This window comes from Nansenia antarctica, assembly GCF_963989245.1.
Source record: "Nansenia antarctica genome assembly, chromosome: 11".
Taxonomy (NCBI): Eukaryota; Metazoa; Chordata; class Actinopteri; order Argentiniformes; family Microstomatidae; genus Nansenia; species Nansenia antarctica.
Genome location: NC_137681.1, coordinates 17,462,855 through 17,490,765, shown reverse-complemented (window position 1 = coordinate 17,490,765; position 27,911 = coordinate 17,462,855). Strand labels below are relative to the sequence as shown.

Below are 27,911 nucleotides of genomic sequence, written 5' to 3'. Positions count from 1 at the left end.
TGATTGCATTATAAATGTCGGTGTCTTGGAAGGGTAGTTCAAGTTCTGCTTTATGAATAGGGTTGATAACAGGGGCATTTAAATTTGTGAAGAAATGTTGCATATTGGTATCATCATTGGGTGCCTCAGAAGTGTACAATTTGGAATAAAATGCCCTAAAAGTCTCATTGATTTCGAGGGGGTCAGTTGTAAGCTCCCCATTTTCTCTTTTAATTTGTGGAATCTGTTGGTCAGAGGATTTACATTTTAATTGATGCGCTAACATTCTACCAGCCTTTTCCCCATGCTCATAAACAAAGCCTCGTGATTTCAGCAGCATACGTTCTGTCTTATCGGATGTTAATAACTCGTATTTGGCTTTGAGATTCAGCTTATTTTTGTAAAGCTCCGGGGTGGGAGAGTCAGAGTATTGATGATCTATGTCAATCATTGAGTTGAGAAGTTGCTCCTGTTCTTGCCTCCTAGCTTTGTTCAGCCTAGATGTGTATGCAATAATGTCCCCCCTTATTACTACTTTAAGGGTCTGCCAGAGCAGGGAGGGAGAAACAGTGTCGTCCCTATTGGTTTCCAAGAAATTGTCTATGGCAGTTGAAATCATTTGGCAGAATTCTTTATCTGTTAGTAGTGTGGTATCAAGTCTCCATGGAGCGCGGTCAGAGTAGTTAAGTGGGAAGGACAGATCCAATAGTACTGGGGCATGGTCAGATTCAATTATGGTTGAATATTCTACGTTTTTGACAAAGGGAAGTAGTGTTCTGTCTATAAAGAAGTAATCAATTCTGCTATACGAATGGTGGACGTGTGAAAAAAACGAGAATTTTTTATCGTGAGGAAATTGGAAGCGCCATGGATCGACACATCCAATTTGGTCCATGAACGCTGACAACATTTTAGCTAGGGATGTCCCGATCCCACTTTTTCACTACCGATACCGATACCGATACCTGGGCTTCGGGTATCGGCGATACCGATACCGATCCGATATTTGTATACATTTTTTGACCCCTGAATATTATATATATATATATATATTTTTTCTTCCTAACACCAGGGGAGCCACCCCTCCTAAATTTCGTTGTTTGGTACCTGTACTGTAGCAATGACAATAAAGACCATTCATTCATTCAAATACCTCCCCAGTATATAGTCCACACCAACAACAGTTAAATTAAAGACTGCCAGCCTTTATTAAAGCAACAAAAATAGTACTCTGCAGTACTCAGTGACCGTATGTCAATATTTTTTTTAAAATAATGTTACTTTTCATTTGCACCTGATGCTGGCCCATTAGGGGTAACTTATAACTAATGCCCTCGATATTTTGATGTTTTACTTTCAGACGAGCCTTGTCTGTGCCATCTTAAAGCCACTATTCTCTGTTCAACGATAGTAACCCCCTTGACGCTTGATCTGCACCTGATGCTGGCCCTAGAGGGCAGATTATGACGTCAGTTTTATTTTTTAACACTTTCTGTGTAACAAGCATACATTTCTCTACTCTTTCTCTTTTCTTGAACTGAATTGGTGCTTTGTGCTTCAGGTCCTGTGGAGACAACTTTCCCTGGTCATGCTTGCTGTGTCCCTAGGCACATCCATGACCATGTAGTGTCTAGTCTCGTGGTTCCAACCATGGAGGTAGAAAATCGGTGGACAGGCTTATTGTAATGCATGGAATCGAATGAGGAATATAAAAACACACGACGTCCTTCGATTTCTGCCTCAACCAGCCTCGGTGTGAACCCGTGCCAACCCCCTGCACGCTGGTCTCAACAAGTCTCTGTTGGCAGGAACTGGCAGGGGAGCTTTTTTGGCGCTTGTCAGTTTCACGTTTTAGTGTATTGTAGTGCCGGAGGAAAAAGGAAAGACGTAGGCAACGTAATGATAACTGTTTAATCAAAATAACAACTTGTACACTCCGTACAGGACCAGGAAATCGATCACCAAAACACTTGTATCTAAACAGGAAGTTGCAACGTTAATAATCCTCCCCTCTGCCCCTAGTGCCAGAACTGGTTCCCTCCCACTACACAACCAACAGTAAGAGGAGAACATGAACCCATAATGTAGTCACTACACCAGCCCCCCCAGTGTTCACCTCAATATTGGAAATCCTCACGGCGAGGAGGGCGTATGGCCCGGCCCCTACGATCGTAGGTAAAGTCAGGAGGTGCGGGAGGAGGTGTGACATCGCCCATCACGTCCTCCTGCAGGGAAGGACGGGGGGCAGTGACGACCGGGGGCTCGCGAGCTGCGGGGGGTTGTCGGGGTCGGAGGGGGGAATGGCCAGGGCGCTGCAGGGGAGGTAGGACTGGAGGCCGGCCTCTGCGCGGTGGCAGGGCCAAGTCCAGGGGCAGTTCAAGGTCCAAGTGGGCCGGTTTGAGGCGATCAACGGACACACACTCAGGCCTACCCCCCATGTCAACCATGAAGTTCTTGGCTCCGGCCTCGATGACACGGAAAGGCCCGTCATAAGGAGGACGTAGTGGAGTCCTGTGGCCATCATGACGAATGAAAACGAACCTCGCCGAGTGCAGCTCCGGGGGCACCCTCGAAGTAGGGACACCATGCTGCGTAGTCGGGACCGGGACGAAGGTCCTGGCGCTGTCCAGCAGGGAGGCGCGCTGAGCGGCGGCGGACCAGGGCTCCGTTGACTTGGGAATGAAGTCACCGGGGACCCGCAGCGGCTGTCCAAACACCAGCTCAGCGGACGACGACTGGAGGTCCTCCTTAGGCGCTGTCCTGAGCCCCAGCATGACCCACGGCAGCTTGTCAAGCCAGTTGCCGTCCGTGAGGCTGGCTCGAAGGGCGGCCTTCATGGATCGATGGAAACGCTCACAGAGCCCGTTCGCCTGCGGGTGATAGGCGGTTGTGCGGTGGAGCTTGACCCCCAGATTCTCCGCCACCGCTGCCCACAGCTCTGAAGTAAACTGTGAGCCACGGTCAGAGGAGAGATCAGCAGGGGTGCCGTAGCGGGAGACCCACACCGCGATGAACGCCCGGGCCAGGTCGGGGGCTGTCGTTGAGGAGAGCGGAACTGCCTCCGGCCAGCGAGTCGTCCTGTCCACCATGGTAAAGAGATAGGTGTATCCGTGCGAGGGGGGCAGCGGCCCTACCAGGTCCACGTTTACATGATCGAACCTCCGCTCAGGCACAGAGAACTGCTCCAGGGGGGCCTTGACGTGTCGATGCACCTTGGCGCGCTGGCAGGCGATGCACGTGTCTACCCAGGCCCTCACATCCCTCTTGAGCCCATGCCAGACGAATTTCTCTGACACCAGCCGCGAGGACGGTTTCCTACCAGGGTGAGACAAGCCGTGTATCGCCTCGAAGGCGGGGCGCCTCCAGTTGGCGGGGACCACCGGTCGTGGCTGACCCATGGAGACGTCGCACAGGAGCGTGGCCCCTGCGTCACCGAAAACCACCTCCTCTAGGCGCAGTCCTGTGTCCGACAACTTGAGAGCCTGGACGGCGGGGTCGGCGGCCTGGTCTGCAGCCATGCGCGCGTAGTCCAAACCCAGTTGGACCGCACCAACCACCGCCCTGGAGAGACAATCCGCGACCTGGTTGGACTTCCCAGCAACGTGCTGGATGTCTGTGGTGAACTCGGATATGTAGGCGAGCTGGCGCTGTTGGCGGTCGGACCACGGCTCCGCCACCTTGGACATGGCGTGCGTGAGTGGCTTGTGGTCCACGTAGGCCGTAAACTCGCGGCCCTCCAGTAAAAAACGGAAGTGTCTGACAGCAAGCCACAGCCCGAGGAGCTCCCTGTCGAATGTGCTGTACCTTTGCTCTCTGGGAGACAGCTGGCGGCTGAAGAATGCAAGAGGCTGCCAGGCGTCCCCAACCCACTGTTCGTACACCGCTCCCACAGCAAAGTCAGAGGCGTCCGTGGTGAGAGCAGTGGGTGCCGAGGTCGAGGGGTGGGCCAACATGGCAGCGCGGGCCAGGGCCGCCTTGGTGTCCTGAAAGGCTTTGACACGCTCCGCCGTCCAGTCCACCGTCTGCTTCAGAGTCTTGCCCTTCTGGGCATCGTACAGAGGCCGCAGGATGTGAGCGATGTGGTGGAGGAAGCGATAGTAGAAGGTTACCATCCCGATGAACCCCTTGAGCCCGCTGATTGTGCTGGGGCGCGGGAAAGCAGCGACAGCTTCCACCTTCGAGGGGAGGGGGGTCACCCCCTCTGCGGAGACCCGGTGCCCGAGAAAGTCGATGGTGTTCCGTCCGAACTCACACTTCGCCGGATTGACAATCAGCCCATGTTGGCTGAGCCGTGTGAAAAGGGCCCGGAGGTGGGACAGGTGCTCCTCCTCCGTGGTGCTTGCGACGAGGATGTCATCCAAGTAGACGAAGAGGAATGGTAGGTCCCGGAGCACCGAGTGCATGAGGCGTTGGAAGGTCTGCGCCGCGTTCTTCAGGCCGAACGGCATCCGCAGAAACTCGAAGAGACCAAATGGCGTGATTACGGCCGTCTTAGGGACATCCTCGGGGTGCACCGGCACCTGATGGTACCCCCGTACCAGGTCCACTTTGGAGAAGAAGCGTTTGCCTGCCAGGTTCGCTGAAAAGTCCTGGACATGTGGGACCGGGTAGCGGTCAGGCTTGGACGCGTCGTTGAGGCGGCGGTAGTCCCCACATGGGCGCCACCCGCCGTCTGACTTAGGGACGATGTGCAGGGGAGACGCCCAGGGGCTGCTCGAGCGCCGAACGATGCCCACCTGCTCCATATGCGCAAACTCCGCCCTGGCGATGGCCAGCTTCTCCGGGTTGAGGCGCCTGGCCCTGGCGTGGAGGGGAGGCCCCTCGGTCTCGATGTGGTGCTCCACTCCGTGTTTCACCGTGGGCGCGGAGAAGGTGGGCCTGGTAAGGTCGGGGAATTCGGCGAGCAGCCGAAGGTACTGGTCACTTTCGGCGAGCGTATTGGACCACCCGCTGTAGACCGCCTCCCCCTGCGTACAGGCGAAGGAAGCGAAAGTCTGTGAGTTGACCAGGCGCCTGTTCCCCACGTCCACCAACAGGTTGTGGGCGCACAGAAAATCCGCACCAAGGAGGGGAAATGTGACAGCCGCTATGACAAAATCCCACGAAAAGCATTGTCCTCCGAAGCACACGTCCACCGCCCTAGTGCCATAAGAGCAGATAGGTGTGCCGTCCGCGCCTGCCAACTGCGGACCACGCTCCCCCTTCGCCACATCCGATCTCTCTGCCGGAATGATGCTCCACTGGGCACCTGTGTCACAAAGAAAACTGCGACCAGAGGCGGTGTCTTGTATGAAGAGCAGCCTGTTGGTGACGCCAGCGCTCAGGGCCACTACTGAGTGCCGGCCCCGCCGTTTCCCGTCGGTCCGAAGGTGCAGGGTGAGCGGCACCGTTTGGCCTTGGCGCCAAAAGTGGCGTGGTAGAAACAATGGCCCGCAGCGTTACCCTGCTGGCCAGAAGGTCTGGCGTCATCCTTCGCTCTCCTGCGACGGTCGGGTGGCGGGGCGGCCGCGGGAGCGAGCAGGTCGGGGGACCGTTGAGGCATGGCCAAGACGAACCGGTCCGCCTCCCTGGCCAGGGCGCGGGGCTCCATGATGGCGGTGTTGGCCAGCGCCATCCTAACTTGAGCAGGCAATGTGCGCATGAACAGCTCTGTGAAGAGGATCATGGGGTCTTCTGTACCGAGCAGGTTTAGCATCCTCTCCATGCGCGCAGAAGGCCTCTCGTCACCCAAGTCCGACATGGCAAATAGGCGACGCACCCTCTCCGCAGTGGACAGTTCAAATGTCTCTAGAAGCAGGGCCTTGAGGCGCTCATATTTGTTCGTCGTCGGGGGAGCAGACAAAAAACCTACCACTCGAGCTGCGGTGGAGCTGCCCAACATTGCCACAGCATGGTTGTACCGGTCGTCGTCGTCATCGATGTCACTTTTGTTAAAATGTGCCTCTACAATAGCAAACCATGCAGCAGGCGTTGAGTCCCAGAATTCTGGTAGCTTGAGAGTGGGAGTGCGCGCACCACGCGTTACCCTGACAGGGGATGGTGATGGCTGCCGCTGGTTTGAACGTCTTCCTCGCCCGGACATTTTGCAGGATTGCAATGTTCGCTCGCTGGTTTTTGTACACAATCACGTTAACAAAAATCCACGTCGGGGGTCACCAGTGTAGTGCCGGAGGAAAAAGGAAAGACGTAGGCAACGTAATGATAACTGTTTAATCAAAATAACAACTTGTACACTCCGTACAGGACCAGGAAATCGATCACCAAAACACTTGTATCTAAACAGGAAGTTGCAACGTTAATAATCCTCCCCTCTGCCCCTAGTGCCAGAACTGGTTCCCTCCCACTACACAACCAACAGTAAGAGGAGAACATGAACCCATAATGTAGTCACTACAGTATCCTCAATTTAAGCCCAATCCTTTCCACAGCCACAGGCTGCTCTCTCTACTTAACTCCTCAGAGAAGCTAAATCCTGCTCCACCACATTTACCAGTTGTCAAGGACATCGGCTACTTGAATCGTACATTAAATCTTTTGATCTGTGTTTTATTTCGGTAACTACAGTGGGGAGAACAAGTATTTGATACACTGCTGATTTTGCAGGTTTTCCCACTTAGAAAGAATGTAGAGGTCTGTAATTTTTATCATAGGTACACTTCAACTGTGAGAGACGGAATCTAAAACAAAAATCCAGAAAATCACATTGTATGACTTTTAAATAATTAATTTGCATTTTATTGTATGAAATAAGTATTTGATCACCTACCAACCAGTAATAATTCCAGCTCTCACAGACCTGTTAGTTTTTCTTTAAGAAGCCCTCCTATTCTCCACTCATTACCTGTATTAACTGCACCAGTTTGAACTCGTTACCTTTATAAAAGACACACTCCACACACTCAATCAATCAGACCCCAACCTCTCCACAATGGGCAAGACCAAAGAGCTTTTTTTTATTTTTATTATTTATTTTTTGGCTGTGAGAGTCAATTTATTTAAGCCCGCTGATTTAGGTGAATTTACCCTTGAACGTGTCACCTTAACCATCAACGCAACAATTGCCCCCCCTGAGAGATTTGGCAGGAGCCGCCACTGATGCCCTCATCTCTCTCTGAAGATCCCTCCTTGAGCAGGGGATCCAATCCAGGATTGAGGGGGGCGATGGTCTCTGATTAATCCAGTTTGAGTCCTGTTGGAAGGCCTGATGTGGACTCCCCTGTGTGTGGCAGTCTGTCCTGCGATCCTTGCTGAATGGTTGATGCCACCTTGTCCACTTCTATGCCATATTGGGTATCTACGGCTGATGATCGCTCAAGCTTGGCATGTTCAGGCTGGGTGCTATCCCTTTTCTTGTCATTAGAGGGCAGGCTGCCCCTGTCTGCCTGGGCCCTGGTGGTCTTCCTTAGTGCATTGCCCTTCATCATAGCCAACAGGTGGTCCAACATGATGCAGCCCTCCTCCTGGACTGGGGGGGCTTTACGAATTATTTTTCCGTTCTCCCCCCTCGGTCTCTTGGCGTCATCCTCCTCTTGCTGTTTCTTCCTCTTCTCTGCCTTGATGGCCTGCTCTCTCCAGGTCTGGTTTTCCTTGATTGCTTTAAGGAAGAGTCCTCTGAAGGTCTTGATGGTGTTGAACAGCTCCTCTAGTGAGAGGCGGGACGTGTCCTCACACAGATACTCTGCTAGCTCTTCCTTCTTCTTTTTGATGGAGGCAAAGAGCTCCTGCAGCTTCTCACAGGCCTCCAGGTTCCCCTTCATAGCAGTGAGATACTGCTGCTTGATATCCTCCTGAGAAGAAGAGGACACTTTTTTCTCAGAACCCTTCAACCGTTTGACCAGTGAGCTCGACTCTGCCTGAATAGAATCCACATTTATTCTAGCAGCCTTTTCACAGATCTCTAGATCATCCGGAAGGTTCAGCAAGTCAGCATGGGTTTTCTCCGCCTCCTCCAGGATGTGATGGAGCAATGTGATACGGGACTTGTTGGCTTTGGTATCTGTGAGCTTCAGCAAGGTGCTGATCTTGAAGCCATCTGCATTGCCTATGTGACTCCCATAGTTGAGGAAGTTTCCAATGTCAAGTATGAGCTTGCAGAAACTTGGAAGGCGGGTGCTCTCCTTCAAACTCTCACAGGCTGCGTCCAGCAGCTCAGCTTTGGGTTGCAGCATCTTTAACACAGAAGGGGTCTCCTCACAGAGAAGCATGCACTCGATCCTCATGGTGTAGCATGAAACTGATAGGAGCTCGAGGTAGAACCGATCCACACCGGCCAGCTTCTCTATCTCCCCTTGGTATGACTTGAGGTTCTCAATCTCATGTTTCTCCGGCAGTAACGTCTGCATCTGTTTCAGCACCTCGACGTCAAACTTGGAACGGTCCCCATTTTGGATCATAGCTACAAAGTCTTTATGTGAGCATCTGAACTGCTTCAAGAATATGTTCAAATCTAGATTTTTCTTGGCATCAATGAAGGATATCTCTTTGGGCTCTCGTTTGACCGTAGTGTTGGTACTTTTGGCCTTTGAGTCAGTCACTGGCAGACAGAAGAGCTCCTCAATGCTGGAGTAGTCAGGTTCCAGGGAATCAGACTGCACTGACGACCACATGGATTGGCTTTCAGACACCACTCTGGAGGGCAGCTTCTGCCAGTTGAGCTTCTTCATGCGCAGTGTGGGACAGCGGCTGGCCTTGGGGAGAGGAGCGTTCTGGGGCACAATAATACCTCCTCCAATACCTGGGGGAGGGGGTGGTGGGGGAGGGGGGCCCATACCAGGCAGGGGAGGGGGAGGTGGGGGGCCCATACCAGGCAGGGGAGGGGGAGGTGGGGGGCCCATACCAGGCAGGGGAGGGGGAGGAGGTGGACCTCCCTGCCCCATCCCTGGTAGAGGTGGTGGAGGAGGAGGTGGCATCCCAGGTAAAGGAGGAGGTGGTGGGGGTGCACCATAAGTGGTGCCTGGCAGGGGTGGGGGTGGGGGAGGAGGAGGGTTTGGGGTAGCAGCAGGAAGTGGAGGGGGAGGAGGGGGAGGAGGGGGAGTTACGGAAGCCATGTCTGATTGGTTGGTTGTGCTGCCGAGCAAGTCTGTCTGGATTGCCCTGTTGGTGGTCTTGGTCTTGGGACTGGCTGAGATCTGTTGTCTCTTGGAAGAGAGCAGGCGCTCCATCAAACGTTCAGCGGAGTCCATTTGTGAGTCGTGGGCCAGCAGAGTGGCACGGACAGCCAGGGCCTCCAGGGTCAGCCACACGTCTCCCCGTCCTGGAGCCACCAGCAGCAGAGCCTGCAGGATGGACAGCAGCTGGACAGAGGCTGGGGAGCTGCTCACTTTGGTGAGGAGGGAGGTGAAGACCTCCTGGTGACTGCTCATGTCGATGCCTCCGTACACCCTCTCCATCTCCTCCGCATCCTCGGCCATGGAATCCTCAAAGGCCTCACACTGGATGTTCAGGTCCAGGTCCTCAGTCTCCCTGTTACATAAACACACATGCACATATGCACGCACACGCACACACAACATAGGTATTGATGTTTGGGAAATCTTACAGAAAGTGACTGTGACTGTTGTTCCACCAACATTTGATTAGCATTTAATGCATCCCACACCTACCTCAGCATTGGCAGTATATCCAAAACTGGAAAATACATAATTAAGATGAATCCCAGTACTTTCAATATCTCAATATCTCTATATTATCTCAATGGCCAATGCACACAGTGTTTTTGTAGCACTGTCAAATGTTGCAAATGTTGTAATAGTTTCTTATTGCATCACAATGGGACAATTGGAAAAACGTCAACATTCTAAATTGCCTGACACAGAAGAGCTTGCCTTGAAAACGCCTTGTCTAATGGTTTCTATTTTATTTTTTAAAATAATTTTTTTACTTTCTTTTTATTGAGATGTTACAGATATACAAAAATAATACTTTTCAGTTTTGGTTTGTTTTTACACAAAACACAAACATGTCCCAACCCCCCCCCCCCCCCCCCCCCCCCCCCCCACAAAATCCCAAGTGGTGCATCCCAGGACGAAGGATATAAATAAACAACAATAAATAATAATAATAATAATAACAGTGGTGATAGGTAATGAAGACAGTACAGGTAAGTAATCAAAGAGATAAAGAGAAATAAAGTGCAATTCATTTGTAAGTGAGGATAGATGAGATGGTCGTGTTGGTCTGTGATACCATGTCTGTTATGATTGTAATATGTCCCTCTCTAGAACGAGATGATGTATCTCTAGGGGTTTATCCTGATAAATAGATTCACAACATATGTCATCACTCAGCATCCAGCGCACTTGCATTGTCAGGGAGGGTTTTTAGTTTGTTGAAATAGGATATTATTGGGTTCCAGGTGAAATAAAAGCGGTCTTTGGACCCCCTAAGTGTATATTTAATCTTTTCAAGTTTCAAGTGAAGCATAAGGTCAGTCAACCATAAGGAGGAATTCGGTGGTTTGGGGGATGTCCAACAAAGCAAAATCCTCCGTCGAGCAAGTAGAGTGGCAAATGCCACAATGTCTTTATGCTTGTTAATAATCTGTTGGTCAGTTGGCGCTATGCCAAAGATAGCTGAGTAGGCGTTAGGTTGCAGGTTCAGATCTAGTGCCTGTGAGAGGGTCCTGAAAACTGCTGACCACTAATCAAATAATAAGGGACATGACCAAAACATGTGTGTTAGCGTTGCCGGAGCGTTATGACATCTGCTACAATTCTCATCCACGTCAGGATAGATTCTGGCTAGCCTAGATTTGGAAAGGTGAATTCGGTGCAAGACCTTAAATTGGATTACGCCTAGTCTAGCACATGATGTGCTCCCGTTAACTCTCGTCAGAGCCTCAGTCCAGGAGTCATCGGGTATTACGTCCCCTAGCTCCTCCTGCCATTTCTCTTTAATTTTGTGGAGGGAAGTGTCTCCGAGGGATGATATGCTAGAGTAAATACTTGATATTAGGCCTTTTAGATTGGGAGGAATTTGGAGGATATCATCTATAGCAGAAGGTTGTGGTGCATTTGGGAAGTTTGGATCCAAACTTTTAATGAAATGTCGGACCTGGAGGTATCGAAAATAACTTGAGCGGGGAAGGTTGAATTTTTGAGAGAGGTGATTAAAGGTCGAGAAGACGCCCTCAGTATAGAGATCTTTAAATTTGGAGAGACCGAGTCTTTTCCATAAGGCGAAAGCATTGTCTATTCTGGCGGGGACAAAAAGGTGGTTATTGCAGATAGGGGCTAGGTTGGAGAAATCTTTTAAACCAAAGTGGCGTCGAAATTGTGACCATATTCGTAATGTATTAACAACAACAGGGTTAGAGGTGTAGTGTGGGGGCAGATTGGAGGTAATCAAGGCGGAGAGGGATGTTGAAAGACATGACTCATTTTCTATTTCGCACCAAGACGGCTGTGGTGAATGGACCCAGTATATGATTTTCTGAATATTGGCAGCCCAGTGATAATAAAGCAAATTTGGTAGGCCCAGTCCGCCCTGGGACCGATGTCGCTGTAGAAGTCTTTTCTGTATTCTAGGGACTTTACCCCCCCCAAATGAAAGATGATATGGACTTATCTATGGACGAGAAGAAGGACTTTGGGAGGAATATAGGGAGACATTGGAAAAGGTAGAGGAATCGGGGTAGAACGTTCATCTTAATGCTTAATACAGTTGATCTTCCCTGCAAGTGATAAATTAATGGACCTCCATTTCTGTAAATCATCTTTTAATTTATTAACAAGGGGCGTGAAGTTTTTTTCATGTAGTTTAGAGAAGGACCGTGTAATATTAATTCCCAAATATTTGAAGCCAGATTTAGACAAATGGAAGGGCAAGTCACATTGTGGGATTGCGAGATCTAGGTTGTTCACTGGAAAACATTCGCTCTTAGTGAGGTTGATCTTGTATCCCGAAAAGCTACCAAATCTATGCAGCATCTGAACTATATGGGAAATGCATTGCACCGGTTCAGATACATACAACAGTAAGTCGTCGGCATATAGCGCCACCTTGTGTTCCTTCCCCCATCTAGAAATTCCATTTATTATTGGAGAAGATTTTAACATGATAGACAGAGGTTCGATGGCGAATGAGAATAGGAGTGGGCTCAGCGGGCACCCCTGGCGTGTCCCTCTCGACAATGAGAAAAATGTGGAGCGTTTCCCGTTCGTAACTACCGATGCCTTAGGACAGGGGTCGGCAATAGGCGGCCCGTGGGCCATTGCTGGCCCGTCACCAATAATATTTGGCCCAGCAGATTATTTTGAGAATCCACTTTTTATTTTTTATTTTTTTTATTTTTTTATAATAATATCGGACCGACAGTCCCACATATAGCGCCTATAATGTCCGAATAGAGAATCGAACTCCACCTGAATAATGCTTATTGTACTTTTATCCATGTTGAGAGTGAATGACACAGGGACAGACAATCAGGCAGCAAGGTGCACCGAAGCGCACTGACGCTGAACCCCTCAGAGTGAATCATAAGCAGGTGGACAACGCGTCACGGTGCTGAAATAGCCGACATACCGTGTGTGGTTTGAACAAAATAACACGAGCTCAGTAAGCCATTCAAACGTAATGTTTACGTATATGTGACTGCAACACACATATGAACAGTAACAACGCAAATTCTGTTTAATTTTCTGAAAAACATTGAAAACAAAATCGGCGCAAACAAAAAGCATCTCCCATCGGTCAGTATTTGCTTGATATCTGGTGATATTGACGTCACTTTAATCCACAGGCAGTTCTCAAGGTTTTTATGCATCCATCGATTCCTCTCGTGCGTCTTTATCGCATTCATTGACGAAAAGGACGACTCGCGTATAGAAAGGGAACATTGTGAGCACGGAAAATGTCTCTCACAACGGCTTTGCATTGATGAAACCAGGTAGGATGAACGTATAGTTCGCTGTCCATTCCTCTTTAAATGCCCTGTTTCCACCGTCAACTTTCCTCTTTAGACCTTTGGAGAGTGACATTATGTTTCTCTTGCTAGCAGGTTAAATGTTTGGCTAACTTCACCCGGCACGCAAACAACCAATCCAATAATAATAATGTGACCTTGTCTGGGAGGAGGGGGGAATAATTATCAGAATGAAACTGTTACATAATTATTAGAATAAGTTAGGCTACGCTACATCGTCAGTCCACACATTTATTATTCAAAAATATGGAAAAGTGTGAAACTACGTTTCAACGTTGTTGAGAATCACAACACAAACTCGCTAATCAAGCCAAAATACTGCAACATAATGGATTGGACAGCTACCTAGTTAACTAGAACACTACTTTACATTGTTAGCAGGTTCACAAAACAAGCTGTGTTAGTTGACTAGCGATGTGTACAGTCGAAAGAAAAGTCAAAGCATTAGAACGTGTCACATTTTAAAACAATCAATTACTTAAATTAGCCTTTGATTATGTTCGGGCCCGCCATCTAGTGGCTCAAAAAAAAATTGGCCCGAGGCCAAACCTAATTGCCGACCCCTGCCTTAGGAGATGAGTATAGTAGTCTGATCCATGCAATAAAAGTGGGTCCAAAGCCAAAAGCTTTCAGACATTCAAATAAGTACGCCCACTCCACTCTGTCAAAAGCCTTCTCCGCATCCAGGGAGAGAACCACCTCAGGTACCTCCTCGGACGTAGGAGAATGTACGACATTTAGAAGGTTTCGGATGTTAGAGAATGAGTGGCGGCCCAGCATGAAGCCAGTTTGATCAGGGGAGATCACCTCGTCTGTGACGGACTCTAGACGCCGGGCGAGTGCTTTAGCTAATATCTTGACATCGCTGTTGAGCAGCGAGATGGGGCGATGTGAACCACACTCCGTTCTGTCTTTCCCTGGTTTCGGTAAAAGGGTTATGAATGCCTCTGTTAGCGTCTGTGGCAGGGCCTCATTATCCATTGAGTCATTGAACATTTCTAAGATGAGCGGAGTTAATTTGGTTGAGAATTTTTTGTAGAATTCGATGGGGTATCCATCAGGGCCCGGGGCCTTACTACTTTGCATAGCTGTGATTGCATTATAAATGTCGGTGTCTTGGAAGGGTAGTTCAAGTTCTGCTTTATGAACAGGGTTGATAACAGGGGCATTTAAATTTGTGAAGAAATGTTGCATATTGGTATCATCATTGGGTGCCTCAGAAGTGTACAATTTGGAATAAAATGCCCTAAAAGTCTCATTGATTTCGAGGGGGTCAGTTGTAAGCTCCCCATTTTCTCTTTTAATTTGTGGAATCTGTTGGTCAGAGGATTTACATTTTAATTGATGCGCTAACATTCTACCAGCCTTTTCCCCATGCTCATAAACAAAGCCTCGTGATTTCAGCAGCATACGTTCTGTCTTATCGGATGTTAATAACTCGTATTTGGCTTTGAGATTCAGCTTATTTTTGTAAAGCTCCGGGGTGGGAGAGTCAGAGTATTGATGATCTATGTCAATCATTGAGTTGAGAAGTTGCTCCTGTTCTTGCCTCCTAGCTTTGTTCAGCCTAGATGTGTATGCAATAATGTCCCCCCTTATTACTACTTTAAGGGTCTGCCAGAGCAGGGAGGGAGAAACAGTGTCGTCCCTATTGGTTTCCAAGAAATTGTCTATGGCAGTTGAAATCATTTGGCAGAATTCTTTATCTGTTAGTAGTGTGGTATCAAGTCTCCATGGAGCGCGGTCAGAGTAGTTAAGTGGGAAGGACAGATCCAATAGTACTGGGGCATGGTCAGATTCAATTATGGTTGAATATTCTACGTTTTTGACAAAGGGAAGTAGTGTTCTGTCTATAAAGAAGTAATCAATTCTGCTATACGAATGGTGGACGTGTGAAAAAAACGAGAATTTTTTATCGTGAGGAAATTGGAAGCGCCATGGATCGACACATCCAATTTGGTCCATGAACGCTGACAACATTTTAGCTAGGGATGTCCCGATCCCACTTTTTCACTACCGATACCGATACCTGGGCTTCGGGTATCGGCGATACCGATACCGATCCGATATTTGTATACATTTTTTGACCCCTGAATATTATATATATATATTTTTTTTTTTTTTCCTAACACCAGGGGAGCCACCCCTCCTAAATTTCGTTGTTTGGTACCTGTACTGTAGCAATGACAATAAAGACCATTCATTCATTCATTCATTCAAATACCTCCCCAGTATATAGTCCACACCAACAACAGTTAAATTAAAGACTGCCAGCCTTTATTAAAGCAACAAAAATAGTACTCTGCAGTACTCAGTGACCGTATGTCAATATTTTTTTTAAAATAATGTTACTTTTCATTTGCACCTGATGCTGGCCCATTAGGGGTAACTTATAACTAATGCCCTCGATATTTTGATGTTTTACTTTCAGACGAGCCTTGTCTGTGCCATCTTAAAGCCACTATTCTCTGTTCAACGATAGTAACCCCCTTGACGCTTGATCTGCACCTGATGCTGGCCCTAGAGGGCAGATTATGACGTCAGTTTTATTTTTAACACTTTCTGTGTAACAAGCATACATTTCTCTACTCTTTCTCTTTTCTTGAACTGAATTGGTGCTTTGTGCTTCAGGTCCTGTGGAGACAACTTTCCCTGGTCATGCTTGCTGTGTCCCTAGGCACATCCATGACCATGTAGTGTCTAGTCTCGTGGTTCCAACCATGGAGGTAGAAAATCGGTGGACAGGCTTATTGTAATGCATGGAATCGAATGAGGAATATAAAAACACACGACGTCCTTCGATTTCTGCCTCAACCAGCCTCGGTGTGAACCCGTGCCAACCCCCTGCACGCTGGTCTCAACAAGTCTCTGTTGGCAGGAACTGGCAGGGGAGCTTTTTTGGCGCTTGTCAGTTTCACGTTTTAGTGTATCCTCAATTTAAGCCCAATCCTTTCCACAGCCACAGGCTGCTCTCTCTACTTAACTCCTCAGAGAAGCTAAATCCTGCTCCACCACATTTACCAGTTGTCAAGGACATCGGCTACTTGAATCGTACATTAAATCTTTTGATCTGTGTTTTATTTCGGTAACTACAGTGGGGAGAACAAGTATTTGATACACTGCTGATTTTGCAGGTTTTCCCACTTAGAAAGAATGTAGAGGTCTGTAATTTTTATCATAGGTACACTTCAACTGTGAGAGACGGAATCTAAAACAAAAATCCAGAAAATCACATTGTATGACTTTTAAATAATTAATTTGCATTTTATTGTATGAAATAAGTATTTGATCACCTACCAACCAGTAATAATTCCAGCTCTCACAGACCTGTTAGTTTTTCTTTAAGAAGCCCTCCTATTCTCCACTCATTACCTGTATTAACTGCACCAGTTTGAACTCGTTACCTTTATAAAAGACACACTCCACACACTCAATCAATCAGACCCCAACCTCTCCACAATGGGCAAGACCAAAGAGCTTTTTTTTATTTTTATTATTTATTTTTTGGCTGTGAGAGTCAATTTATTTAAGCCCGCTGATTTAGGTGAATTTACCCTTGAACGTGTCACCTTAACCATCAACGCAACAATTGCCCCCCCTGAGAGATTTGGCAGGAGCCGCCACTGATGCCCTCATCTCTCTCTGAAGATCCCTCCTTGAGCAGGGGATCCAATCCAGGATTGAGGGGGGCGATGGTCTCTGATTAATCCAGTTTGAGTCCTGTTGGAAGGCCTGATGTGGACTCCCCTGTGTGTGGCAGTCTGTCCTGCGATCCTTGCTGAATGGTTGATGCCACCTTGTCCACTTCTATGCCATATTGGGTATCTACGGCTGATGATCGCTCAAGCTTGGCATGTTCAGGCTGGGTGCTATCCCTTTTCTTGTCATTAGAGGGCAGGCTGCCCCTGTCTGCCTGGGCCCTGGTGGTCTTCCTTAGTGCATTGCCCTTCATCATAGCCAACAGGTGGTCCAACATGATGCAGCCCTCCTCCTGGACTGGGGGGGCTTTACGAATTATTTTTCCGTTCTCCCCCCTCGGTCTCTTGGCGTCATCCTCCTCTTGCTGTTTCTTCCTCTTCTCTGCCTTGATGGCCTGCTCTCTCCAGGTCTGGTTTTCCTTGATTGCTTTAAGGAAGAGTCCTCTGAAGGTCTTGATGGTGTTGAACAGCTCCTCTAGTGAGAGGCGGGACGTGTCCTCACACAGATACTCTGCTAGCTCTTCCTTCTTCTTTTTGATGGAGGCAAAGAGCTCCTGCAGCTTCTCACAGGCCTCCAGGTTCCCCTTCATAGCAGTGAGATACTGCTGCTTGATATCCTCCTGAGAAGAAGAGGACACTTTTTTCTCAGAACCCTTCAACCGTTTGACCAGTGAGCTCGACTCTGCCTGAATAGAATCCACATTTATTCTAGCAGCCTTTTCACAGATCTCTAGATCATCCGGAAGGTTCAGCAAGTCAGCATGGGTTTTCTCCGCCTCCTCCAGGATGTGATGGAGCAATGTGATACGGGACTTGTTGGCTTTGGTATCTGTGAGCTTCAGCAAGGTGCTGATCTTGAAGCCATCTGCATTGCCTATGTGACTCCCATAGTTGAGGAAGTTTCCAATGTCAAGTATGAGCTTGCAGAAACTTGGAAGGCGGGTGCTCTCCTTCAAACTCTCACAGGCTGCGTCCAGCAGCTCAGCTTTGGGTTGCAGCATCTTTAACACAGAAGGGGTCTCCTCACAGAGAAGCATGCACTCGATCCTCATGGTGTAGCATGAAACTGATAGGAGCTCGAGGTAGAACCGATCCACACCGGCCAGCTTCTCTATCTCCCCTTGGTATGACTTGAGGTTCTCAATCTCATGTTTCTCCGGCAGTAACGTCTGCATCTGTTTCAGCACCTCGACGTCAAACTTGGAACGGTCCCCATTTTGGATCATAGCTACAAAGTCTTTATGTGAGCATCTGAACTGCTTCAAGAATATGTTCAAATCTAGATATCTCTTTGGGCTCTCGTTTGACCGTAGTGTTGGTACTTTTGGCCTTTGAGTCAGTCACTGGCAGACAGAAGAGCTCCTCAATGCTGGAGTAGTCAGGTTCCAGGGAATCAGACTGCACTGACGACCACATGGATTGGCTTTCAGACACCACTCTGGAGGGCAGCTTCTGCCAGTTGAGCTTCTTCATGCGCAGTGTGGGACAGCGGCTGGCCTTGGGGAGAGGAGCGTTCTGGGGCACAATAATACCTCCTCCAATACCTGGGGGAGGGGGTGGTGGGGGAGGGGGGCCCATACCAGGCAGGGGAGGGGGAGGTGGGGGGCCCATACCAGGCAGGGGAGGGGGAGGTGGGGGGCCCATACCAGGCAGGGGAGGGGGAGGAGGTGGACCTCCCTGCCCCATCCCTGGTAGAGGTGGTGGAGGAGGAGGTGGCATCCCAGGTAAAGGAGGAGGTGGTGGGGGTGCACCATAAGTGGTGCCTGGCAGGGGTGGGGGTGGGGGAGGAGGAGGGTTTGGGGTAGCAGCAGGAAGTGGAGGGGGAGGAGGGGGAGGAGGGGGAGTTACGGAAGCCATGTCTGATTGGTTGGTTGTGCTGCCGAGCAAGTCTGTCTGGATTGCCCTGTTGGTGGTCTTGGTCTTGGGACTGGCTGAGATCTGTTGTCTCTTGGAAGAGAGCAGGCGCTCCATCAAACGTTCAGCGGAGTCCATTTGTGAGTCGTGGGCCAGCAGAGTGGCACGGACAGCCAGGGCCTCCAGGGTCAGCCACACGTCTCCCCGTCCTGGAGCCACCAGCAGCAGAGCCTGCAGGATGGACAGCAGCTGGACAGAGGCTGGGGAGCTGCTCACTTTGGTGAGGAGGGAGGTGAAGACCTCCTGGTGACTGCTCATGTCGATGCCTCCGTACACCCTCTCCATCTCCTCCGCATCCTCGGCCATGGAATCCTCAAAGGCCTCACACTGGATGTTCAGGTCCAGGTCCTCAGTCTCCCTGTTACATAAACACACATGCACATATGCACGCACACGCACACACAACATAGGTATTGATGTTTGGGAAATCTTACAGAAAGTGACTGTGACTGTTGTTCCACCAACATTTGATTAGCATTTAATGCATCCCACACCTACCTCAGCATTGGCAGTATATCCAAAACTGGAAAATACATAATTAAGATGAATCCCAGTACTTTCAATATCTCAATATCTCTATATTATCTCAATGGCCAATGCACACAGTGTTTTTGTAGCACTGTCAAATGTTGCAAATGTTGTAATAGTTTCTTATTGCATCACAATGGGACAATTGGAAAAACTTCAACATTCTAAATTGCCTGACACAGAAGAGCTTGCCTTGAAAACGCCTTGTCTAATGGTTTCTATTTTATTTTTTTAAATAATTTTTTTACTTTCTTTTTATTGAGATGTTACAGATATACAAAAATAATACTTTTCAGTTTTGGTTTGTTTTTACACAAAACACAAACATGTCCCAACCCCCCCCCCCCCCCCCCCCCACAAAATCCCAAGTGGTGCATCCCAGGACGAAGGATATAAATAAACAACAATAAATAATAATAATAATAATAACAGTGGTGATAGGTAATGAAGACAGTACAGGTAAGTAATCAAAGAGATAAAGAGAAATAAAGTGCAATTCATTTGTAAGTGAGGATAGATGAGATGGTCGTGTTGGTCTGTGATACCATGTCTGTTATGATTGTAATATGTCCCTCTCTAGAACGAGATGATGTATCTCTAGGGGTTTATCCTGATAAATAGATTCACAACATATGTCATCACTCAGCATCCAGCGCACTTGCATTGTCAGGGAGGGTTTTTAGTTTGTTGAAATAGGATATTATTGGGTTCCAGGTGAAATAAAAGCGGTCTTTGGACCCCCTAAGTGTATATTTAATCTTTTCAAGTTTCAAGTGAAGCATAAGGTCAGTCAACCATAAGGAGGAATTCGGTGGTTTGGGGGATGTCCAACAAAGCAAAATCCTCCGTCGAGCAAGTAGAGTGGCAAATGCCACAATGTCTTTATGCTTGTTAATAATCTGTTGGTCAGTTGGCGCTATGCCAAAGATAGCTGAGTAGGCGTTAGGTTGCAGGTTCAGATCTAGTGCCTGTGAGAGGGTCCTGAAAACTGCTGACCAATAATCAAATAATAAGGGACATGACCAAAACATGTGTGTTAGCGTTGCCGGAGCGTTATGACATCTGCTACAATTCTCATCCACGTCAGGATAGATTCTGGCTAGCCTAGATTTGGAAAGGTGAATTCGGTGCAAGACCTTAAATTGGATTACGCCTAGTCTAGCACATGATGTGCTCCCGTTAACTCTCGTCAGAGCCTCAGTCCAGGAGTCATCGGGTATTACGTCCCCTAGCTCCTCCTGCCATTTCTCTTTAATTTTGTGGAGGGAAGTGTCTCCGAGGGATGATATGCTAGAGTAAATACTTGATATTAGGCCTTTTAGATTGGGAGGAATTTGGAGGATATCATCTATAGCAGAAGGTTGTGGTGCATTTGGGAAGTTTGGATCCAAACTTTTAATGAAATGTCGGACCTGGAGGTATCGAAAATAACTTGAGCGGGGAAGGTTGAATTTTTGAGAGAGGTGATTAAAGGTCGAGAAGACGCCCTCAGTATAGAGATCTTTAAATTTGGAGAGACCGAGTCTTTTCCATAAGGCGAAAGCATTGTCTATTCTGGCGGGGACAAAAAGGTGGTTATTGCAGATAGGGGCTAGGTTGGAGAAATCTTTTAAACCAAAGTGGCGTCGAAATTGTGACCATATTCGTAATGTATTAACAACAACAGGGTTAGAGGTGTAGTGTGGGGCAGATAGAGGGAGTTTGGAGGTAATCAAGGCGGAGAGGGATGTTGAAAGACATGACTCATTTTCTATTTCGCACCAAGACGGCTGTGGTGAATGGACCCAGTATATGATTTTCTGAATATTGGCAGCCCAGTGATAATAAAGCAAATTTGGTAGGCCCAGTCCGCCCTGGGACCGATGTCGCTGTAGAAGTCTTTTCTGTATTCTAGGGACTTTACCCCCCCCAAATGAAAGATGATATGGACTTATCTATGGACGAGAAGAAGGACTTTGGGAGGAATATAGGGAGACATTGGAAAAGGTAGAGGAATCGGGGTAGAACGTTCATCTTAATGCTTAATACAGTTGATCTTCCCTGCCAGTGATAAATTAATGGACCTCCATTTCTGTAAATCATCTTTTAATTTATTAACAAGGGGCGTGAAGTTTTTTTCATGTAGTTTAGAGAAGGACCGTGTAATATTAATTCCCAAATATTTGAAGCCAGATTTAGACAAATGGAAGGGCAAGTCACATTGTGGGATTGCGAGATCTAGGTTGTTCACTGGAAAACATTCGCTCTTAGTGAGGTTGATCTTGTATCCCGAAAAGCTACCAAATCTATGCAGCATCTGAACTATATGGGAAATGCATTGCACCGGTTCAGATACATACAACAGTAAGTCGTCGGCATATAGCGCCACCTTGTGTTCCTTCCCCCATCTAGAAATTCCATTTATTATTGGAGAAGATTTTAACATGATAGACAGAGGTTCGATGGCGAATGAGAATAGGAGTGGGCTCAGCGGGCACCCCTGGCGTGTCCCTCTCGACAATGAGAAAAATGTGGAGCGTTTCCCGTTCGTAACTACCGATGCCTTAGGACAGGGGTCGGCAATAGGCGGCCCGTGGGCCATTGCTGGCCCGTCACCAATAATATTTGGCCCAGCAGATTATTTTGAGAATCCACTTTTTATTTTTTATTTTTTTTATTTTTTTATAATAATATCGGACCGACAGTCCCACATATAGCGCCTATAATGTCCGAATAGAGAATCGAACTCCACCTGAATAATGCTTATTGTACTTTTATCCATGTTGAGAGTGAATGACACAGGGACAGACAATCAGGCAGCAAGGTGCACCGAAGCGCACTGACGCTGAACCCCTCAGAGTGAATCATAAGCAGGTGGACAACGCGTCACGGTGCTGAAATAGCCGACATACCGTGTGTGGTTTGAACAAAATAACACGAGCTCAGTAAGCCATTCAAACGTAATGTTTACGTATATGTGACTGCAACACACATATGAACAGTAACAACGCAAATTCTGTTTAATTTTCTGAAAAACATTGAAAACAAAATCGGCGCAAACAAAAAGCATCTCCCATCGGTCAGTATTTGCTTGATATCTGGTGATATTGACGTCACTTTAATCCACAGGCAGTTCTCAAGGTTTTTATGCATCCATCGATTCCTCTCGTGCGTCTTTATCGCATTCATTGACGAAAAGGACGACTCGCGTATAGAAAGGGAACATTGTGAGCACGGAAAATGTCTCTCACAACGGCTTTGCATTGATGAAACCAGGTAGGATGAACGTATAGTTCGCTGTCCATTCCTCTTTAAATGCCCTGTTTCCACCGTCAACTTTCCTCTTTAGACCTTTGGAGAGTGACATTATGTTTCTCTTGCTAGCAGGTTAAATGTTTGGCTAACTTCACCCGGCACGCAAACAACCAATCCAATAATAATAATGTGACCTTGTCTGGGAGGAGGGGGGAATAATTATCAGAATGAAACTGTTACATAATTATTAGAATAAGTTAGGCTACGCTACATCGTCAGTCCACACATTTATTATTCAAAAATATGGAAAAGTGTGAAACTACGTTTCAACGTTGTTGAGAATCACAACACAAACTCGCTAATCAAGCCAAAATACTGCAACATAATGGATTGGACAGCTACCTAGTTAACTAGAACACTACTTTACATTGTTAGCAGGTTCACAAAACAAGCTGTGTTAGTTGACTAGCGATGTGTACAGTCGAAAGAAAAGTCAAAGCATTAGAACGTGTCACATTTTAAAACAATCAATTACTTAAATTAGCCTTTGATTATGTTCGGGCCCGCCATCTAGTGGCTCAAAAAAAAATTGGCCCGAGGCCAAACCTAATTGCCGACCCCTGCCTTAGGAGATGAGTATAGTAGTCTGATCCATGCAATAAAAGTGGGTCCAAAGCCAAAAGCTTTCAGACATTCAAATAAGTACGCCCACTCCACTCTGTCAAAAGCCTTCTCCGCATCCAGGGAGAGAACCACCTCAGGTACCTCCTCGGACGTAGGAGAATGTACGACATTTAGAAGGTTTCGGATGTTAGAGAATGAGTGGCGGCCCAGCATGAAGCCAGTTTGATCAGGGGAGATCACCTCGTCTGTGACGGACTCTAGACGCCGGGCGAGTGCTTTAGCTAATATCTTGACATCGCTGTTGAGCAGCGAGATGGGGCGATGTGAACCACACTCCGTTCTGTCTTTCCCTGGTTTCGGTAAAAGGGTTATGAATGCCTCTGTTAGCGTCTGTGGCAGGGCCTCATTATCCATTGAGTCATTGAACATTTCTAAGATGAGCGGAGTTAATTTGGTTGAGAATTTTTTGTAGAATTCGATGGGGTATCCATCAGGGCCCGGGGCCTTACTACTTTGCATAGCTGTGATTGCATTATAAATGTCGGTGTCTTGGAAGGGTAGTTCAAGTTCTGCTTTATGAACAGGGTTGATAACAGGGGCATTTAAATTTGTGAAGAAATGTTGCATATTGGTATCATCATTGGGTGCCTCAGAAGTGTACAATTTGGAATAAAATGCCCTAAAAGTCTCATTGATTTCGAGGGGGTCAGTTGTAAGCTCCCCATTTTCTCTTTTAATTTGTGGAATCTGTTGGTCAGAGGATTTACATTTTAATTGATGCGCTAACATTCTACCAGCCTTTTCCCCATGCTCATAAACAAAGCCTCGTGATTTCAGCAGCATACGTTCTGTCTTATCGGATGTTAATAACTCGTATTTGGCTTTGAGATTCAGCTTATTTTTGTAAAGCTCCGGGGTGGGAGAGTCAGAGTATTGATGATCTATGTCAATCATTGAGTTGAGAAGTTGCTCCTGTTCTTGCCTCCTAGCTTTGTTCAGCCTAGATGTGTATGCAATAATGTCCCCCCTTATTACTACTTTAAGGGTCTGCCAGAGCAGGGAGGGAGAAACAGTGTCGTCCCTATTGGTTTCCAAGAAATTGTCTATGGCAGTTGAAATCATTTGGCAGAATTCTTTATCTGTTAGTAGTGTGGTATCAAGTCTCCATGGAGCGCGGTCAGAGTAGTTAAGTGGGAAGGACAGATCCAATAGTACTGGGGCATGGTCAGATTCAATTATGGTTGAATATTCTACGTTTTTGACAAAGGGAAGTAGTGTTCTGTCTATAAAGAAGTAATCAATTCTGCTATACGAATGGTGGACGTGTGAAAAAAACGAGAATTTTTTATCGTGAGGAAATTGGAAGCGCCATGGATCGACACATCCAATTTGGTCCATGAACGCTGACAACATTTTAGCTAGGGATGTCCCGATCCCACTTTTTCACTACCGATACCGATACCTGGGCTTCGGGTATCGGCGATACCGATACCGATCCGATATTTGTATACATTTTTTGACCCCTGAATATTATATATATATATATTTTTTTTTTTTCCTAACACCAGGGGAGCCACCCCTCCTAAATTTCGTTGTTTGGTACCTGTACTGTAGCAATGACAATAAAGACCATTCATTCATTCATTCATTCAAATACCTCCCCAGTATATAGTCCACACCAACAACAGTTAAATTAAAGACTGCCAGCCTTTATTAAAGCAACAAAAATAGTACTCTGCAGTACTCAGTGACCGTATGTCAATATTTTTTTTAAAATAATGTTACTTTTCATTTGCACCTGATGCTGGCCCATTAGGGGTAACTTATAACTAATGCCCTCGATATTTTGATGTTTTACTTTCAGACGAGCCTTGTCTGTGCCATCTTAAAGCCACTATTCTCTGTTCAACGATAGTAACCCCCTTGACGCTTGATCTGCACCTGATGCTGGCCCTAGAGGGCAGATTATGACGTCAGTTTTATTTTTTAACACTTTCTGTGTAACAAGCATACATTTCTCTACTCTTTCTCTTTTCTTGAACTGAATTGGTGCTTTGTGCTTCAGGTCCTGTGGAGACAACTTTCCCTGGTCATGCTTGCTGTGTCCCTAGGCACATCCATGACCATGTAGTGTCTAGTCTCGTGGTTCCAACCATGGAGGTAGAAAATCGGTGGACAGGCTTATTGTAATGCATGGAATCGAATGAGGAATATAAAAACACACGACGTCCTTCGATTTCTGCCTCAACCAGCCTCGGTGTGAACCCGTGCCAACCCCCTGCACGCTGGTCTCAACAAGTCTCTGTTGGCAGGAACTGGCAGGGGAGCTTTTTTGGCGCTTGTCAGTTTCACGTTTTAGTGTATCCTCAATTTAAGCCCAATCCTTTCCACAGCCACAGGCTGCTCTCTCTACTTAACTCCTCAGAGAAGCTAAATCCTGCTCCACCACATTTACCAGTTGTCAAGGACATCGGCTACTTGAATCGTACATTAAATCTTTTGATCTGTGTTTTATTTCGGTAACTACAGTGGGGAGAACAAGTATTTGATACACTGCTGATTTTGCAGGTTTTCCCACTTAGAAAGAATGTAGAGGTCTGTAATTTTTATCATAGGTACACTTCAACTGTGAGAGACGGAATCTAAAACAAAAATCCAGAAAATCACATTGTATGACTTTTAAATAATTAATTTGCATTTTATTGTATGAAATAAGTATTTGATCACCTACCAACCAGTAATAATTCCAGCTCTCACAGACCTGTTAGTTTTTCTTTAAGAAGCCCTCCTATTCTCCACTCATTACCTGTATTAACTGCACCAGTTTGAACTCGTTACCTTTATAAAAGACACACTCCACACACTCAATCAATCAGACCCCAACCTCTCCACAATGGGCAAGACCAAAGAGCTTTTTTTTATTTTTATTATTTATTTTTTGGCTGTGAGAGTCAATTTATTTAAGCCCGCTGATTTAGGTGAATTTACCCTTGAACGTGTCACCTTAACCATCAACGCAACAATTGCCCCCCCTGAGAGATTTGGCAGGAGCCGCCACTGATGCCCTCATCTCTCTCTGAAGATCCCTCCTTGAGCAGGGGATCCAATCCAGGATTGAGGGGGGCGATGGTCTCTGATTAATCCAGTTTGAGTCCTGTTGGAAGGCCTGATGTGGACTCCCCTGTGTGTGGCAGTCTGTCCTGCGATCCTTGCTGAATGGTTGATGCCACCTTGTCCACTTCTATGCCATATTGGGTATCTACGGCTGATGATCGCTCAAGCTTGGCATGTTCAGGCTGGGTGCTATCCCTTTTCTTGTCATTAGAGGGCAGGCTGCCCCTGTCTGCCTGGGCCCTGGTGGTCTTCCTTAGTGCATTGCCCTTCATCATAGCCAACAGGTGGTCCAACATGATGCAGCCCTCCTCCTGGACTGGGGGGGCTTTACGAATTATTTTTCCGTTCTCCCCCCTCGGTCTCTTGGCGTCATCCTCCTCTTGCTGTTTCTTCCTCTTCTCTGCCTTGATGGCCTGCTCTCTCCAGGTCTGGTTTTCCTTGATTGCTTTAAGGAAGAGTCCTCTGAAGGTCTTGATGGTGTTGAACAGCTCCTCTAGTGAGAGGCGGGACGTGTCCTCACACAGATACTCTGCTAGCTCTTCCTTCTTCTTTTTGATGGAGGCAAAGAGCTCCTGCAGCTTCTCACAGGCCTCCAGGTTCCCCTTCATAGCAGTGAGATACTGCTGCTTGATATCCTCCTGAGAAGAAGAGGACACTTTTTTCTCAGAACCCTTCAACCGTTTGACCAGTGAGCTCGACTCTGCCTGAATAGAATCCACATTTATTCTAGCAGCCTTTTCACAGATCTCTAGATCATCCGGAAGGTTCAGCAAGTCAGCATGGGTTTTCTCCGCCTCCTCCAGGATGTGATGGAGCAATGTGATACGGGACTTGTTGGCTTTGGTATCTGTGAGCTTCAGCAAGGTGCTGATCTTGAAGCCATCTGCATTGCCTATGTGACTCCCATAGTTGAGGAAGTTTCCAATGTCAAGTATGAGCTTGCAGAAACTTGGAAGGCGGGTGCTCTCCTTCAAACTCTCACAGGCTGCGTCCAGCAGCTCAGCTTTGGGTTGCAGCATCTTTAACACAGAAGGGGTCTCCTCACAGAGAAGCATGCACTCGATCCTCATGGTGTAGCATGAAACTGATAGGAGCTCGAGGTAGAACCGATCCACACCGGCCAGCTTCTCTATCTCCCCTTGGTATGACTTGAGGTTCTCAATCTCATGTTTCTCCGGCAGTAACGTCTGCATCTGTTTCAGCACCTCGACGTCAAACTTGGAACGGTCCCCATTTTGGATCATAGCTACAAAGTCTTTATGTGAGCATCTGAACTGCTTCAAGAATATGTTCAAATCTAGATTTTTCTTGGCATCAATGAAGGATATCTCTTTGGGCTCTCGTTTGACCGTAGTGTTGGTACTTTTGGCCTTTGAGTCAGTCACTGGCAGACAGAAGAGCTCCTCAATGCTGGAGTAGTCAGGTTCCAGGGAATCAGACTGCACTGACGACCACATGGATTGGCTTTCAGACACCACTCTGGAGGGCAGCTTCTGCCAGTTGAGCTTCTTCATGCGCAGTGTGGGACAGCGGCTGGCCTTGGGGAGAGGAGCGTTCTGGGGCACAATAATACCTCCTCCAATACCTGGGGGAGGGGGTGGTGGGGGAGGGGGGCCCATACCAGGCAGGGGAGGGGGAGGTGGGGGGCCCATACCAGGCAGGGGAGGGGGAGGTGGGGGGCCCATACCAGGCAGGGGAGGGGGAGGAGGTGGACCTCCCTGCCCCATCCCTGGTAGAGGTGGTGGAGGAGGAGGTGGCATCCCAGGTAAAGGAGGAGGTGGTGGGGGTGCACCATAAGTGGTGCCTGGCAGGGGTGGGGGTGGGGGAGGAGGAGGGTTTGGGGTAGCAGCAGGAAGTGGAGGGGGAGGAGGGGGAGGAGGGGGAGTTACGGAAGCCAT

The 27,911-nt window shown here is 47.6% G+C and overlaps 1 protein-coding gene across 1 annotated transcript; it reads right to left on the bottom strand.

The window, feature by feature from the left end:
• Positions 1-1,380: 1,380 nt before the first annotated feature.
• On the bottom strand, positions 1,381-27,911 carry LOC308167928 (uncharacterized protein; the record flags this gene model as incomplete). Its single annotated transcript, XM_080542405.1, is given in 5 exon segments — positions 1,381-1,428; positions 7,278-9,441; positions 16,966-17,907; positions 17,909-18,362; positions 26,279-27,911. Coding segments are annotated over 5 exon segments (5,241 nt in total).